We start from the raw sequence: 15,663 nt of genomic DNA, 5'->3' as shown, positions 1-15,663 counted from the left end.
GCGTCTTTTTTCCTCTAAAGATTTAATGAAACAATGTACATGATTGCATTTTGAAAAAGTAGAGTGTTACATACAAAGAAAGGTAGAATTATTAACTGCAGCCTCATCCCACACTGTGTGCAAAGCCTGCTGTTTAGCAGTGTTCAGAGTAATTGCCAGTCATCTATCTGACTGACTGACAGCCTCATGACTCAACATGGGAAAGATGAGAGATTCAGAGGCTTAATTTCTTTTTTTCCATGTGGTATATTTGACATATGTACTTGCAATTGCAAGCAAATATTGTAAAGTCTTTTCTCTTCACTTTGAAAGACATGAAAACCTTCAAAGAAGGAAGTCAATTCTTGCTGAGTTTGACAGCTGTTTTTAAGTTTCTCCAAAGATCAAAGCGCAGCCCAGGAATGAGGGGGAAATGATATTGGCTTCTTTTCTCAATCGGATCTGAAAGTGCGGAGGCAGCAGAGATGAACACTAAAGACCAAAATGGCCAGGATTATGAGTTCTGTTCCCCAAGGTGGCTCAGAAAGATGCCTTAGAAAAGACAGGTTTGCCCCTGTTGTGCAGATGGCAGGATAAGTAGGCTGACATTATTATCACTGCTTTGCAGATGAAGACACGGGCCCAGAGATGCCAGGTCACAGAGCCAGGGGATGGAGGTGTCATGACTCAGGCTCTGGTGTTCTAATTCCAACCCTCAGGAGCGTGATACCCTCTGGCTCCTGAGAATGCGTGGCCTATTTACCATACCCCTTGTTTCTTTCCCCTCCTGCTCTCTTCCTCCTCTTTTTCTTCTTCCTCCAATTTAGGCCAGTCAGCTTTATCTATGGGCATTAACTGAGCCCCGCCAGTGCTATCACTCCAGCCAAAACCGATTGCTGCCTCGTGTGCTAGACTTCAAGGCTGTCTGGAATGACAGCGTTCAGAAGCGGGTGACTAGATCAGTGGAATCCTAGAGCCACCTGATGCAGGGCCCACTGACCATTCACAAAGTTACTTTGTGAAGTCCAGGAGTGCGATCAAGCCTGCAGTGTCCAGGGTCCTTCATAAAATTGAATTAGAGTGCTGAGTGAATTAACTGTTTGCTCCTCTTCTTGTGTGATGCATTTTTAATTACATTTCATAAAAACGTCTGGATGGATTGATGGAGCTTTAGTTAAACTTCAGGTAGGCAGGGGGAGTAGACGATGGTGCAGTATAACACGTTCTGTTAATACAGGCTCAGAACACATGTACTTTATGGCAGTTCAACTGAATCTTTGATGTGGGGCTACTTAAAAATATATTACCTTTGAAAAGATTTCCTTTGAAAGATAGAGTGGGTGCTTTAGCAGCCTGTAAGCCGTCAGCCAGATGATCAATTGACAAACACGTCAGCACTTATAATTCACTGCAGCGGCTCCCCTGATACATGCAAAACACTGGTTTATTTCAGAAAAAGAATATATTTCTCAAAATCCCTTTCATTCACATTGTAAGGTTTATGAGGCAAGTCTTGTCAATCCTAGACCCTTCACAATGAAAGAAAAGTCTCTTTGGTCTGTCTGCCCTGCGTTTCCTACAACATGGATTATTTTAGGCTCTGAACTGGGCATACGATGTGAGGAAGGAGAATAGATACGGCTTAGAGTAAACAGCAGCTCAGACCCCAGCCACGGAGGGAGGTTATATTTCATTTTGAAGATTGTATTTATACTTGCAAAAAGCTATCACTGTTCTGCCAGAATATGATGTTTTCTTTTTTTTTTTTTTCTCCATGAATCCTTTTGATGGGAGCAGAAAATTGTGTTTTTTCCCTGGGGTGGAACTGTTTACAGTGTCACTAAAGTGTTGGGTAAAGGGCTGGGCTCAGTACCTCCCTCTCCACAGCTCTGGGGTCTCCATGGTCGGGAAGATGAAAGCTGTGCTCCTCCAGAGTGGAGCTGGCCCGAGTGAGAAGATGGGTATGACGTGTACCCCTTAGATTGATCTGTGGTGGGTTCCTCCTTCTCTGCATCCCGGACAGTCCTTGGTTTCTAACTCTATGAAGAAAAAGTATAGACTCATGGGTCTTCAATGAGTTGGGTTCATTGGCTTAATAATTTTTATTAAAACAAAAAGCAGAACAAAGAAAAACTGTCCTCCCTTCCCCCTTGGGCAAAGGAAGTGGATTTGGCCCAGCAAGGATACCATTCTTGGGTAGAGGGGAGATGGTGGGCGTGAGCAGCCCTTGTCTGAGAAGCTGTACAGCTGGGTTTGCCCCTCCTGCCACCAGCAATGTGTGCTCCAAGGCAGACTCAAGTTTGTGGAAGACCTGGTCTCTAGTGGGGCAAAACTGACCAGATGCCACAAAACTGTTCCATTGTGGATTTAATTCCTTTTGTACAAAGTCTAATTCACATGTAATTTGAGCTAAGTCTGGTAGTTGGTATGGTGGCCAAAAACACATCTTTGACCCGCCTGCTCCTATGTCGGCTCAGCACTGCTTCACCTTTGACCTAATTGACCCCCAGCCCTCAGCACCTTGGCAACCCCTCCCCATCTTCCCTGGAGTGGGGGAAGCTGACTTGGAATTCCAGTAGCCTTGGGTTACTGGGCAACACAATGGTGTCACCAGCTCACTGTCCCGGCTGCCTGGGTCTGGTGGCAGCTGGGGGCTTTTATGACATCGCGTGTGGGGACCTATGGCAGGAGCCTCACCCTGCCCTGGCACACGTTGGCCCCAAGCAAATGTGGAGGTCCTCCAGAGGGACAAGGAGGCATCATGGGCATCTCCACAGCTGATGGCAGGATCCCGGGTGCCCTGTACCCCTTCGTCTGCTGCCTGCAATATGGTGGGTGGGCACTTCCTGCTGCTTGCCAGCCTAGCCTGTCGAGGGGCAACCTCTAGTCTCAGACAGCCTCCTGCCATGCATGCTCACAGAAAGCACAGTTGTTCATTCCGGACCCTTCCTGCGTGTTCTCCATGATACTGACCCCTTCTGTGGTGGAATACTCTGCCTGGCTCCCTGCTGCTGCTAGCTTGCATGGTCACAGCAGGGGGCACTCGGCCACCCTTTCCACTTTCTACCCAGCCCTGGACTTTTAAGATGAGGCCCTTTACGGAAGGAGGCCTGGGCTGGAGACTCAGCCTTGCTTCCCCTCACTGCTGGGGTGGCTCCACTTCATATCCTGGTTCCAGTAATGAAAATGTTTATAATTCCTGGGGTTCCACCCCCTCATGGTACCCCAGTTTCACCCACTGTGTCCCACTCCAGTCTCCCTGCAGCTGGGGAACAGCTTCGTTTCCTCGGACCTCCAGGAATCCTGCCCCTAAATCCGAGCCCAGGCAGGGCCCACTTTCTGAGCAGTCCTACCTGAAGCCACTTACTTGTGAGCTAGACCTCAAAGGCCGCTCACACTGTGTGTCTCCTGCTCACTCAGCTCAGTGCCCAGCTTACCTAAGGCTCACCCCATGGTGACCCAATGGTTGGTCTGCCCAACCATTTAGGGAGAATGCCCAGATCTCTGTCGGGCAAGTTTGCTGAACCTGGTTCATCCTCACGTGCTTACCTTGGCCCCTGCCCTGCCTGGGTGGCTGGACTTCCCTGCGTTGCCTGCAGTCCAGGCAGCTCCTAAGTGTCCACCCAGCAGTGGGTGTGGCTTGGCTCTAGAATCGGCTGGCCTGGGCACTGCCTGAGCACTTCTCTGAGATGAGGGCGGCAACAGGAGCAAACGCGAGCAGACAGCTGGGTGTGTCCCTTTCCAGCAGAGGGGTGGGTTGTGGCCCCTCTTGGTAGTTTAATCAGCTGTTCTTTGAGTGCCTTTGAATAATAATTGGACAAGCCGAGGTGGGATTCATTTACTTAGAATCATAGCCTCTCTCTGGGGGAGGTTGCTGTAGTCCCTAGGGACCCAGTTTAACAAGTTTTTGAGCCCACAGTCTCAGCAAGAATAGGTTTGAGGTCTATAATTACCCCAAACTTTAAAAATCAGCTTTGCAGCAGATCTGGAGGATCGTCCCTTTGCTGTACCCCAGTGGGTAAGAATTCTTGTCTTTTGCCAACCCATTGAGCCGGCATTGAATCACTCAATTACTGCAAAATCTTTTCTAAATAGAACGCACACCACAGCCTCCAGTGGAAGCATTCCAAGATCTGCAGCAAATATCTAGCTCATTGGCAGAAGCAGGTTTTTGGCATGAACAACTGTTTTTCACTTTGATTTCGACTCCAGCAGAAGTTCTGCAAGATGACCTGGGAATAAAGTTGGCCAAGAAGCCTCCGAGGGGAGATCGGTGTGTGAGTACCTATGCCTCACCCACGCTATCTTCTGAGCTCCAGCGCCCACGGCATGTGGAGAATGGGCTGCCTTGTTTGGAAGGCTTGGTTTACCCTACTCAGTCGAGAAGCATGTAATGCGTAGGGCAGTGAGAGCATTTGCTACATGCTTAGGCCGAGAGGCAGCGTGGCTGGTATTGTGAGCTGTCAGCTTTAAGTTTACAGCATTGAAACTGAGCTTGGGAAGGACGAGAGGACAGAGGACGGGTGGGGCTGTGTGTTTTAATCCCAGCTCACTCAGCCTTCTCATTTTGGGAGCCATGCACTTCTAAACAAAGCTCTCAATAGGGACTTTGTCAATGCTGTGCCGCTACTTAACCTTACAACAAAGAAGCTTTGCGACCATTTGCGCACCCATGTCTGCTTTAGGCAGGTGGAGTGACGCAATAGTTACGGGCAATGGAATGTAATAAAAAGAGCAGAGAGATTCTAGCACCAGACTCATCTGTGCAAAATTTTGCTCTATTCTCTTCTTAGCTGTATGACCTTCAGCCAGACACTTGAGGGGGCCTCTCCCCACACCTTCGGTTTTCATATGCGCAAAACTGAAGAATGCTATCTGCTTCATTCACTGTTGTGAGGCTTAAGTGATCTCAAGGAATGAACCCAGTTAAAACCCTATCAAGCATGCAACAAATACATTCTCCACCCCCCACCCCACCTCAAATTAAGGCCAGCAGTTGAAGCATTAAATACTGTCATTGTGGGGTCTAAAAGTTCTGGTTAACCTTTGAACCCCAAGGCAGAGCAAGATCTGGGACTGAAAATGGCGATTGTTTAAAATTCAGCAGACCCGCTGGGCAGTGCACCTTCTAGGCCTTTCCAGGACACCTCAGTAGGAGTTTGGTTTGCCCATCATCTCTGGGTCAGGCTGGACACTTGGCTGTCACACTTGGCCTTCTGGGGTGACTGTGTGAGTGTGGCCCCCTCGTCAGCCTGTCAGGACACCTCCTCTTGCTGGGGCTGCGCCTCTGGCTGGGATTTGTCCTGGATGTGGCCGGTCCGAGGCTCCGGTTGCAGCCCGTGGCCCAGCACACAGAACTCTGGCGGAGATGCACGCCTGGTGCCGCCCTGCAGTTCAGGAGAACAGGGGCTGCTCCCCGGCTCTGTGTCCTTCTTAGGGCTCTCCTCGCTGCTGCTGCCGAGAGAAAGGACAAGTGCAGGTCAGACACTCCTCCTCTGCTGCTCCTTCCTGCCCCACCCCTGTCCTCCATTCTCCCTTTCTGTCCCTCCCCAGCCCTCTCCCACAAGCCTGTTCACCCTGGGTGCCAGGCCTCTGCCCTCTGTACCAGGCTTGCCAGGCTGGTGCCGCCCTTGCCGTGTGCCTGCAGGGGTGGGCGCTGCGGGAGCTGGGGTGACTGGCTGAGTCCTGTTCTTTCCCCTGAAGCCCTGGATCCTGCTGCTCTGAACAAAGCAACTCCCTCAGAAGCTCTGGGAGCTGGGCCTTTATTTTGTTTTTGTTTTTAAAGCACTTCTTGTTTAATAAGGGTTAGGCTTAGCCAGTTGAATTAAAGACAACAACAACAACAAGGAAAAAACCGGCTTCGCGCAGCTGCCACCCTTTTCCTGAATAGAGAAAAATGCAAACAGCTTGGCCCAGCCCAGGCCCCGCATTTGGCTGGAACAGAGATTCCCAGCTGCCAAGTGACACAGCTAAGAGGGGCTTTGCATGGGGAGAGGACCCCCACAGGAGCCTGAGTGGGATTTGGGAGTGCAGAATGGAGGGTGGCCCTGAGCATGGAGCAAGCTTCGGCTAGCAGGGGACCTGCCCAGGAAACCACGCTGGCCGTCTGCTGGCAGGACAGCCTGAGGCTTCCCAGAGTGGGAATTAGAGGCTGACTGCCTGGTTTCAAGTCCTGACTCTCTGGCTTATTAGTTCACCCCTCTGAATCTTTGCTTCCTTCCTTATAAAATGGAAGTAATAGGCCGGGCGTTCTGGCTCACACCTGTAATCCCAGCACTTTGAGAGGCCTAGGAGGGCGGATCACCTGGGGTCAGGAGTTTGAGACCAGCTTGGCTAACATGGTGAAACCCCATCTCTACTAAAAATAGCAAAAATTAGCCAGGCATAGTGGCGGACACCTGTAATCCCAGCTACTCAGGAGGCTGAGACAGGAGAATCGCTTGAACCCGGGAGGCAGAGGTTGCAGTGAGCCGAGATTGCGCCATAGCACTCCAGTCTGGGCAACAAGAGTGAAACTCCGTCTTAAAGTAAAAATAAAAATTAAAAAAGGAAGTAATAATAGTACCCAGCTCATCAGGCACTCACAGGTATCAATACTGGGTGAAGCATGGAAGACCCTTGGCATACTATTGTATTAATAGCGTAAGTGCCCCATAGGTGGGTAGCGACACTATGGAGCTGCATTGTTGAATGAACAGGAAGTCACACTAGGAAAGGACTCTAGGGACCACACTATCCTACTACAGGGACTATGAGGCCTTGGTCAGAGTTCTCAATCAGTTGCCTCAGGGCCAGGACAGGACCCTAGTTCCCCACATGCACAGGCAAGAAGGCCCTTCTCTCTGCTCGCGACAGCACGTTCTTGCCTGATCTGTGAGCTTTATTGCACAATGTGCTCAGCTCTGTGAGGTTAGGCATACATGGGATGCCAAACCAGTGGAGAATATGTTTGCATTTGGATCTGAACAAGATCGAGGTGGGTGGTAGGAGTCGTGGGTAAGTGGGGTGGGCGCTAAGACCAGCACACAGCTATGGTTGTCAGACAGGAAGGAACCCAACTCACTGTGCCATGGAGCCAATCTCATCTGTGTTGGCCTCCGGCCCCATCACAGGTCCCTACAGGAGTTCAGGGCCCAGGGCCCACTGGGTATCTGATCCAGGAGACTGAGTAAGGGCGGCAGAGCGTGCATGCCTGGGCAGTCCAGGCCAGGTGAAGACTGAAAACACCACATTGAGGGGAGAAAGTCTGGAGCCTTCTCAAATGCACACACTGCCCCAACATCCTGAGACCTAGAGGCTGGTACCCCCGCTAGGGGATTTGGCACAGAAATAACAGTTGAAGCTCAGTAATTGAGCTTCCTGGGTAAGCCTCCAAGGGCTGTTCCCAATCCCCAGGTCCCCAAGATCAGGAGATATAAACATCATCCATTTTTCTAAAAAGGGGGCTTCTGCCTCGCACGGAGTGACTGGAAGGGCAGGCTGGTTCAGCTTGCAGGCCTGCCTCAGCTGCAAGACATCATGGGTGTGGTTGTGTCCCTGCATGTCCCTGCTTGGGGAAACAGCCCGTTCTGAGCAGCCTCTGGCTCCCTGGCACTGGCTTGTTGCATGATCTTGGGGAAATCATGCCTAGTCCCTGGTGGTGTTTCCCCATATGCAGGATGGCAGAAAAAAAATGCTTGCCATTCACAGGGTGGCAAAGGCTTGATGTGCTTTCAGCAGGTGCACTTCTGCTCCCAGATGCCAACTTTATACCTGGGGGCAGGGGTTCTGGGGAATGAGCACTTTCCCATCACATGCTCACAGTGTGGGAAGGCTTACAGCTGTGTGGTGTCATAAGAGGCGGGGGAATGGTTGCGAGTCATTATACAACCTTCCACGTGACCTTGGGAAGCGTCCTGTTTATGAACCCTCCCCTCTCTCTCTTTTTTAAAATTTTTCTCTAGATGAGGTCTCACTCTGTCACTCAAGCTGGAGTGCAGTGGCACGATCTTGGCTCACTGTAACTGCCACTTCCCAGGTTCAAGCAATTCTTGTGCCTCAGCCTCCCGAGTAGCTGGGACTACAGGTGCGTGCCACCATACCCTGCTAATTTTTGTATTTTTAGTAGAGACGGGGTTTTACCATGGTGGCCAGGCTGGTCTGAAACTCCTGACCTCAGGTGATTCACCCACCTCAGCCTCCCAAAGTGCTGGGATTACTGGCGTGAGCCACTGCACCTGACCGTCCTCTCTCTTTTAAGCCACTGTTACCTCCCTGCCGCCCCTGCCCCAAGTATTGAGATTCAGGACATAAAACAACCTTTTAGGCTGCCCTATTCTGAGGAGAAGGCTGAGAGAAGGGCATCATTTTCTTCTTGAACAATTTTATGTTACTTTATTATTGCTCCTGCTGTTTTAAAATGTTAGTGTTTTTAATTAATGCCATTTTATTGTCCCTGTTCTCTCAAGCTCTTCTGCTGAAGGGCACAGTTCTAGAAATCTAATAACTGAATAAGTGGCGGGAGTGAGGAATAATGCATTAACATATATAGAGGTTCTCAGATGAAAACCACTGTACTGTAGGAAGCTCATTTTAGATTTAAGAAAAGAGCAATGTTACATTAAGATTCTTGCAAAAATAATCAATACTTCATTTCTTTCAAGTGGCTGGGGAAGTTTATCTAACTGTAATAATGCACAACTTTCCCAAGATAATATCTTTATTTTACATTGACTGCCGAGTACTTTGTAAAAAATTACCATTTGTGCCTGGACAGATTGTGAAGTCTGCAAAACGTATCACTCTGGCAGAAATTAACTGCTGATTTACACAATCGTGGGCTATGCAAAGATAGCAAGGACCGATGTTAGTTGAGCTTTGTCTGATCTTGATAGACACATTAATAAGAGTTCTTCTCTAATAGACCTCAGACATTTTTTTTTTTGTTTCTATGCCAGGTTGGGAAAAGGCACATTTCCCCGTGTATTCTGTAAAATAACCACTTGAGCATACGAGTTCTTCTTTCAGTGTCCAGCAATGGCTACACTTTGACTCATGCCCCATTGCGGCTGCATGCCTGGGCCTGTCTGCACGGCTGGGCCAATGACATGCACGTCCATTGCCCTGATGAGAAAGGCACACTTGGAACTCAGCCTGCCCGGGGGAGAGGTAGCAGCCCCACCCCTGGATTCTGGTGCTCAGCACTCATGAAGACTCTTGTTCTCACTCTACAAACTTCTGAAGTTAGAGGAGAAGTGGAGCCAGGTCCTTGGGGATATGGGAAGCCACACATTTATATTCTATGCCTCCAGGACTAGCCATTCTCAAAGTGTAGTCTGGGGGCCCCTGGTTATTCCTGAGACACTTATAGGGGGCCCACGATGTCAAAACTATTTTCATCATAATACTAAGATGTCACTTCTCCTTCTCACTCATTCTTTTGTGAATGCAGGGTGGAGAGCCCCGCGTCTACATGAGGTGTGAGATCCCAACAGGTTGACAATGGAAGCAGAGCTGAGAATCCGGTCATCTTATATTAAGCCAGATGCTAAAAAGATTTGAAAAAATGTAAGACAGTGCTACTCTTCTCCCTAAATTTTTTGTTGTTGTAGAAGACACTCTTTTCATAAAGACACATGCATGCAAATGTTCATTGCAGCACTATTCACAATAGCAAAGGTATGGAGTCAACCCAAATGCCCATCAATGACAGATTGGATAAAGAAAATGTAATGCATATATATACCATGGAGTGCTATGCAGCCATAACAAAGAACAAGATCATGTCTTTTGCAGGAACATGGATGGAGCTAGAGGCCATTAATTATCCTTAGCAAACTAACCAAATACTGCATGTTCTTACTTATAAGTGGGAGCTAAATGATGAGAACTCATGAGCACAAAGAGGGGAACAGTAGACACTGGGGCCTCCTTGAGGGTGGAAGGTGGGAGGAGGGAGAGAGCAGAAAAAATAACTATTGTGTATTATTAGTACCTGGGTGATGAAACTATCTGTACAATAAACCCCTTGTGACACAAGTTTACCTACATCACAAACCTGCACATGTACCCATGAACCTAAAATAAAAGCTTTAAAAAAAGTAGACACAAGAAAATACACACTTTTTATAAGAGTATATTATTTGTGTTAACATATTTTTAAAAAAAATAATATTTTACATATTTCTCAGTTTTAACTTCCAATACAGTAAACATTGATAGATATAGCCTCCACACACAAAGGCTCTTTTGGGCTCTTAATAACTTTAAAGGGTTTAAAGCCATCCTGGGACCAAATAACTTGAGAACCTCCCAACTAGATGCTGGTCTCCTGCGGGGAACCAGAAACATGGGGAGCCAGGCTGCTGGTTTGAGACACGGCACCAGTGAGCCAGCCACAGGGGCAAGCCTTTTCATCTCAGTTTCCCCAGCTGTAAAACATGGGGTGTGTGGGGTTGAACTAACTTGAGTGTTTTGAACTTTACTATTTTATTTTTTTGATATATATATATATATATATTTTTAAGTTCTGGGATACATGTGCAGAACGTGCAGGTTTGTTACATAGATATATTTGGTTCATGGTGGTTTGCTGCACCTATCAACCCATCATCCAGGTTTTAAGCCCCGCATGCGTTAGGTATTTGTCCTAAGGCTCTCCCTCCCCTTGTTCCCTACCCTCCGACAGGCCCCGGTGTGTGCCCTTCCTGTGTCCATGTGTTCTCATTTGAACTTGATTTTTTTTAATACAGCAGGGCCTCTTTTCAATTAAAATCTTTCCTGGGCAGCTGGAATGTGTAACAGATAAGAGCACAGTAACTCAAGGTTGGAGAGTGGGGGAGCTGGAACTGCCCCCTACACCTTTTTCCCAACTGCCTCTTCTCTTGGAGCACAGTTTGAAAACTGCTGAGACCCAGGAGATCCTGAGGCCCATTCGCTCTGTTCCTCTCTAGTCCAAGCCGCTGAAGGGCAGTGACCCCAGGACACTCCTTACCTGTTCTGGCCGAGCTGGGATTCATAAGAGGTGCTGGTGGGGTCCAAGGTGGGAGGCTGCGGTCGGCCACCTGGCTGGCGGTCAGAAGCTGTCCTCCTGAGGAAAGGCAGAGGGTTGAGGGCACACAGAGCTGCTCTCCGCTGCGAGTCTGCTCTCAGCCAAGGCCCTGAGCTGTTCCTCCAGCATTCTGCTGGGTTCCCGAGAGGGCCCCCGGCCTCTGGCGGCAGCGATGGTGGGGTCAGTGGGTGGGCTGTTGAGAGTGGCGGTTTAGCTTCAAACAGAGAGGAGGTAGCTGGGCAGAATATGGAATGTGTGTTCCCAGACACTTTGGCTATGACTGCTTGGCTGTCTTCAGAGCCTCTTGTTTCCTTGTGCCCCTGAGAAGGGGACATTGGGGGTGATGGGGAGGGAATCGAGGAAGGGGGGCTTGCTTCTGGGTGCTGGGTCGGGGGGCTGGGGACCTTGCACTGAGCGGGTGCACTCTCGGGGGGAGGGTTGGGCAACTTGGGCTGGTGCGGTGGGGAAGTTCGCCACTTTGTGGTGGGTGGGCTTAGCACCCTGGGGCTCACAGGTGGGCTGGGGGGCGTCTGCACAGCAGAGGGGCTTGGCTGGGCAGGTCTGTAAGAGGAGGGAAGGCTCCGGCGCCTCTTGTCTGCTTGAGGCACCCAGTGTGTCCTCGTGGGAGAGGCCTTTCTGCCCACAGGGGGGCTTCTCTCTCGGCTCTGCCTTGGTCTGGCCAGGCTGGACTCTGAGGTCCTGTTTTGTCCAGATGGAGGGCCGGAGTGGTGCCAGGCGATGGCCTTCCGGGGCTGCCTGTAGAGGCTGGTGGCCTTCTCTGCCTGACTCCAAGTCCCACCCGTCACCTCGGGGCTTTGGCTGGTGGCTGGTGGGCTGCTCAGGTCCAGGGCTGGCTTCCTGGGCTGGCAGCTGCTCCTGCCACTCCCTGGCCCTGTGCTGCGAGGCTTGGTCAGGCTGGCGGTGCTCTTGCTGGGCAGCAAGTCCAGGGGGCTCACAGAGGCCCTCAGCTTTGGGGAAGCCCATGTTCTCCTGGTGGGGCCAGCCTCTCCCGGCCCTGGCTCCTGGGTTTCCTTGGGGGAGTTCTCTGTGGACTTGCTGCTTTCTGGGGACTCCAGAGAAGCAAATGATTTGTCCATCAGAACTTCCAGGGGCGGTGGAGGGAGGTGCTCGAGGTTCCCCTCCATTTCACAGCTGAGCTCCTCACTCTTGGCTGCTTCTGCTTTAGGCAGAGGGGGAAAGATAGGTGCTAAGGGCTTCCAGCCTATGCCCATTTTGAGAGATTCTCTGCCTGATGCTGGAGAAATTTGGGGCTTCAGATACAAAGGGGCAAGCCCTGTGTACATGGGAAATCTGGGGGGCATGATGCAATTCCTGAGGCAGGGACTTGCCCCAGAGTCCTTAGAGTCCCCCAGCATCCTCAGACTCTCCGTGGGACTGAAAGTTTCAATAAGCTTCTTGACGGATGTTCTGGTGGGACAGCCTCTGACATTCCAGTCTGTGGCCTTGGCAGCCTCACTGACCTCTCCTGATGGGATGGCATTTGGAAGCTTCTCAGCTTTGCCTTGTTCGTCCTCAGGATGGGGATTGCATTTCTGCAAGATGCTCTTGTCCTGACTAGGCAAAATACTGAAGTTCTTGGTGAGGGATGCCTTGAGCCTGCTGGTGGTGTTGCTTGGACTGACCCTGCAGGTGCCATTGGGCCACACGGCTGCTGCTCTGGGCTGCAGAATCTGCTCCTGGCTCTGCCCCTGCCCTTTGGCACCCAGGGCATAAAATGCCTCCAGCTTCTGACTGAGGTCCCTCTGGACCCTTCGCAGCTCCTGAAAGGTGGGGTCCTCCACGTGACTCTGGAGACACGACTCTGACTGGGACCTCGTCTGCCTCTCAGGGGCCCTCCTGCTGCCACTTACCGTGCTAGGTCTTGGGGGGACCACTATCCTCCCCTCCTCCTCCTCAGACCAGTCCTGGTGCCCACAGGGCACAGGGACAAACTTGATCCTTTCGCTGATTGCCTCCTTCATCTTCAGAATCATTTCCTGGGCCTGGAGGCTCCTAAGCCTCCTGGTGCGGGCCTGAAATGGGCTTTCCCGGTCAGCAGGTGAAGATGGTGGCCTTGAATGTGGAGTTTTTTCCTGCCAGGCACACAGACTCATGCTGCTCATTTTGTCTTCCTCCTCCTCCTCTGGGCTGCTGTCCTCGCTGTCACTAAGAGACGAAGCGTCCATCGGCCTGGAGGTTTTGGAAAGGTGTGGTTCCACAGAGACCCCAATCCCAAAGGAATCACATGGGGTGCTTGTCCCCAGCTTCAAAGGTGGGGAGGTGATATTTTCTGGGCTTGTACTGGAGAGGCATGGGCTCCTTGCTTCGTCCTGTGTTCGTGGCTGAACCTTTGCCATAGGAGCCCCTGAGAGCAGGCAGTCCTGGGGTCTGCCTGAACCCAAACAGAATGGACTTTGCTGCCAGGCGTGTCCTGACTGCCTGGCCTCTGTGTGGGGTGAAGTGACCGACTTCCATTCTTCGGGCTCTGGTGCAAGGTCCCAGCTGGTTTGCTTGCCCAGCTTGTCCACCGACTGCACGGACTCATTGTCAGCACCAATGCCACTGTCCTCAGAGCATAAGGGGAGACCCTGCACCCCAGGGTCGCCACAGCCACTCGCCAGGCTCTCTAGCTGCCCCAGAGCCCTCAGGAGGCGTCCATCCACATTCCTTTTTGTGCTCAGCTTATTTTCCAAGTGGGTTGCAGTGGAGTGGAGGTAGCTGCTGGAGCCCTCCAGGAAGCTGCCGGTGAGCGAGGCCACTGTGCCATTGAGCACCTGCAGCTTGCTGACTGTGTACTGTAGCAGCTGTTGCAGGAGATTTGGCTGCTCCTGGGGCTCTCTTTTCTTCAAAGGCCAAGCCAGATCCTCCCTGACTTCCTGCAGGAGCACTTCTCCATCCTTGGAGATCTCCCCCAACAGCTGGCTGATCTCCTCAAAGCACAGCAGCAGGAAGCTGACCATGGGCTGCAGCAGCTCCCGGGTCTGGGTGGCCTGTTGGATGATGCACAGAATTGCTTCATATTTGGAGAGGCTGGAGTGTAGATAGGCGTAAGCCTGCTGGTGGGCCTTTACCAGAGGCTCCGGGAAGTCCACTTTGCCTTCAGGCTCATGAGCAGGGTGGATGGTTTGGTAGCAGTGGCTCTGTGTGCTTGACGTGTGACATTTTGCTGTCCTTTTCCATTTGGAAGTATCTTGGGTACTACTTTCCTCACTCTCATCTCCAGAAAAGTCTGCCCCTTGTGATCCATGGGAACCCTGTGTCTTGAACGGAATATCCTTAGCCATGTGGCTTTGTGATTTGTTCAGCTGGGATGAAGAGGTTTTGGTTCCTGGGATCAGTCCTTCCATATCTTTCCTTTTGCCTGAAGCAGGATCTCCCATGAGCTGACAAAGACCTTTAGCTGTGGTTTGGTTCCTCCTGGGACTCCGCTGCTCCTCTGCCAGGCCCTCCCCAGCGTCATAGCAGGTGGAGTTTTTAACCAGCAAAGGGATGGAACCTCTTTCACTTCCGCCCTGACATCCTGGCCGAATTGCTTTGGGCTTTTTCAAGAACTGAATGCCACTCTTTGCAACGCTGTTTACAATGTCACTGTGTGAAGGTGTACACCCCATGATTTCAGCTTGCAGTCGTCTTCCACCCACCTTCACAATTTTCCAAGAATCATATTTGAAATAGGAACAAAAGGAAATCTTACTAGTCCATCCAGGCAATTTTCAGGCCAGAATTCTTTGAAGTCCATGGTACAATATCCTAAACTTGGAACCAGCTTTCTTTATTTTCTTGGTCCAAATGTGAAGAGGGAGTGGTACCTGTCGTCCTGTTGTTGTTCTAAGTTTGGAACCCTCTGCTGTTAGTGAGCAGCGGGACAATTCTGAAGGCCCCCAGCCTGGTGGATTACGGGCCTGTGTTTTGCTCGCGTCCTGACAGATGTGGATAGCAAGTGCAGCTTAAGCCTATTAGGTTAATCATGCCCTAGCCAGTCAGCACTCACAGTGTGTTCTAATATAGAACTTCTCAGCATTTACTATCTTGGGAAGCGGATTATTTTTGCACGTGCTCATGCTTTTAATTCTGTTCAGACGCCTGCCATATGAAACCTAGAGAAATGAGCCATAATTGCAAAGGCTCTGGAAGAGAGGCATTTGTGGAAGAGAAGAGAGGGCTCGTTGATTACAGGCCCTGGAAGAGAAGTGACCTTCACGGTTTAATAAGGGCAAACCAGCCAAGTGTGCTCCAATCTGCTGTTATCAAGAAGCCCCCAAAACACACAATAGATAATAATTGAAGTAATGCATTATTGTTTGTGTGGCTTATAAAAATCCCGGGACTCTAGTATAGAGAATGTCTCTAAATAAGACAGTGAATGAAGAAGGCAGGTTGCTTTCCTTTGCGTTAGAAAATTGAGTTAGGTAGCAGGAAAGCTATCCCCCCAGTTTGGATGGGGACAGTAGGAAAAGTCACTGCCATGTAAAGCTCAAGGCTGGTCACTACGCTCAGGAAGGCAATGCTTTCATGGGAAGAGGTTTCTTATTCAAACTTCTTCATAGGAAAACAAGCTAAAAACTGGGCAGTGGAGAGCCATTTCATTATTAAGAGGAGAACTCAAGGGGAAGCCCATTTTTCTGCTCAAACTGAGCATGGGGCTCCTGCCTGTG

The 15,663-nt window shown here is 50.4% G+C and overlaps 1 protein-coding gene across 1 annotated transcript; it reads right to left on the bottom strand.

Annotated features, from left to right (window-relative positions):
- Window positions 1-1,730: 1,730 nt before the first annotated feature.
- Window positions 1,731-14,881, bottom strand: PCARE (photoreceptor cilium actin regulator). The gene is made up of 2 exons (XM_003827143.4): window positions 10,952-14,881; window positions 1,731-5,433 (listed from the first exon to the last, which is right to left on the bottom strand). The coding sequence occupies exons 1-2, from the start codon at window positions 14,617-14,619 to the stop codon at window positions 5,235-5,237; spliced, it is 3,867 nt and encodes a 1,288-aa protein (XP_003827191.3). The 5' UTR covers window positions 14,620-14,881; the 3' UTR covers window positions 1,731-5,234.
- Window positions 14,882-15,663: the final 782 nt, after the last annotated feature.

Source organism: Pan paniscus, chromosome 12 (assembly GCF_029289425.2).
Source record: "Pan paniscus chromosome 12, NHGRI_mPanPan1-v2.0_pri, whole genome shotgun sequence".
Classification (NCBI taxonomy): domain Eukaryota; kingdom Metazoa; phylum Chordata; class Mammalia; order Primates; family Hominidae; genus Pan; species Pan paniscus.
This window is presented reverse-complemented; position numbering and strand designations above follow the sequence as displayed.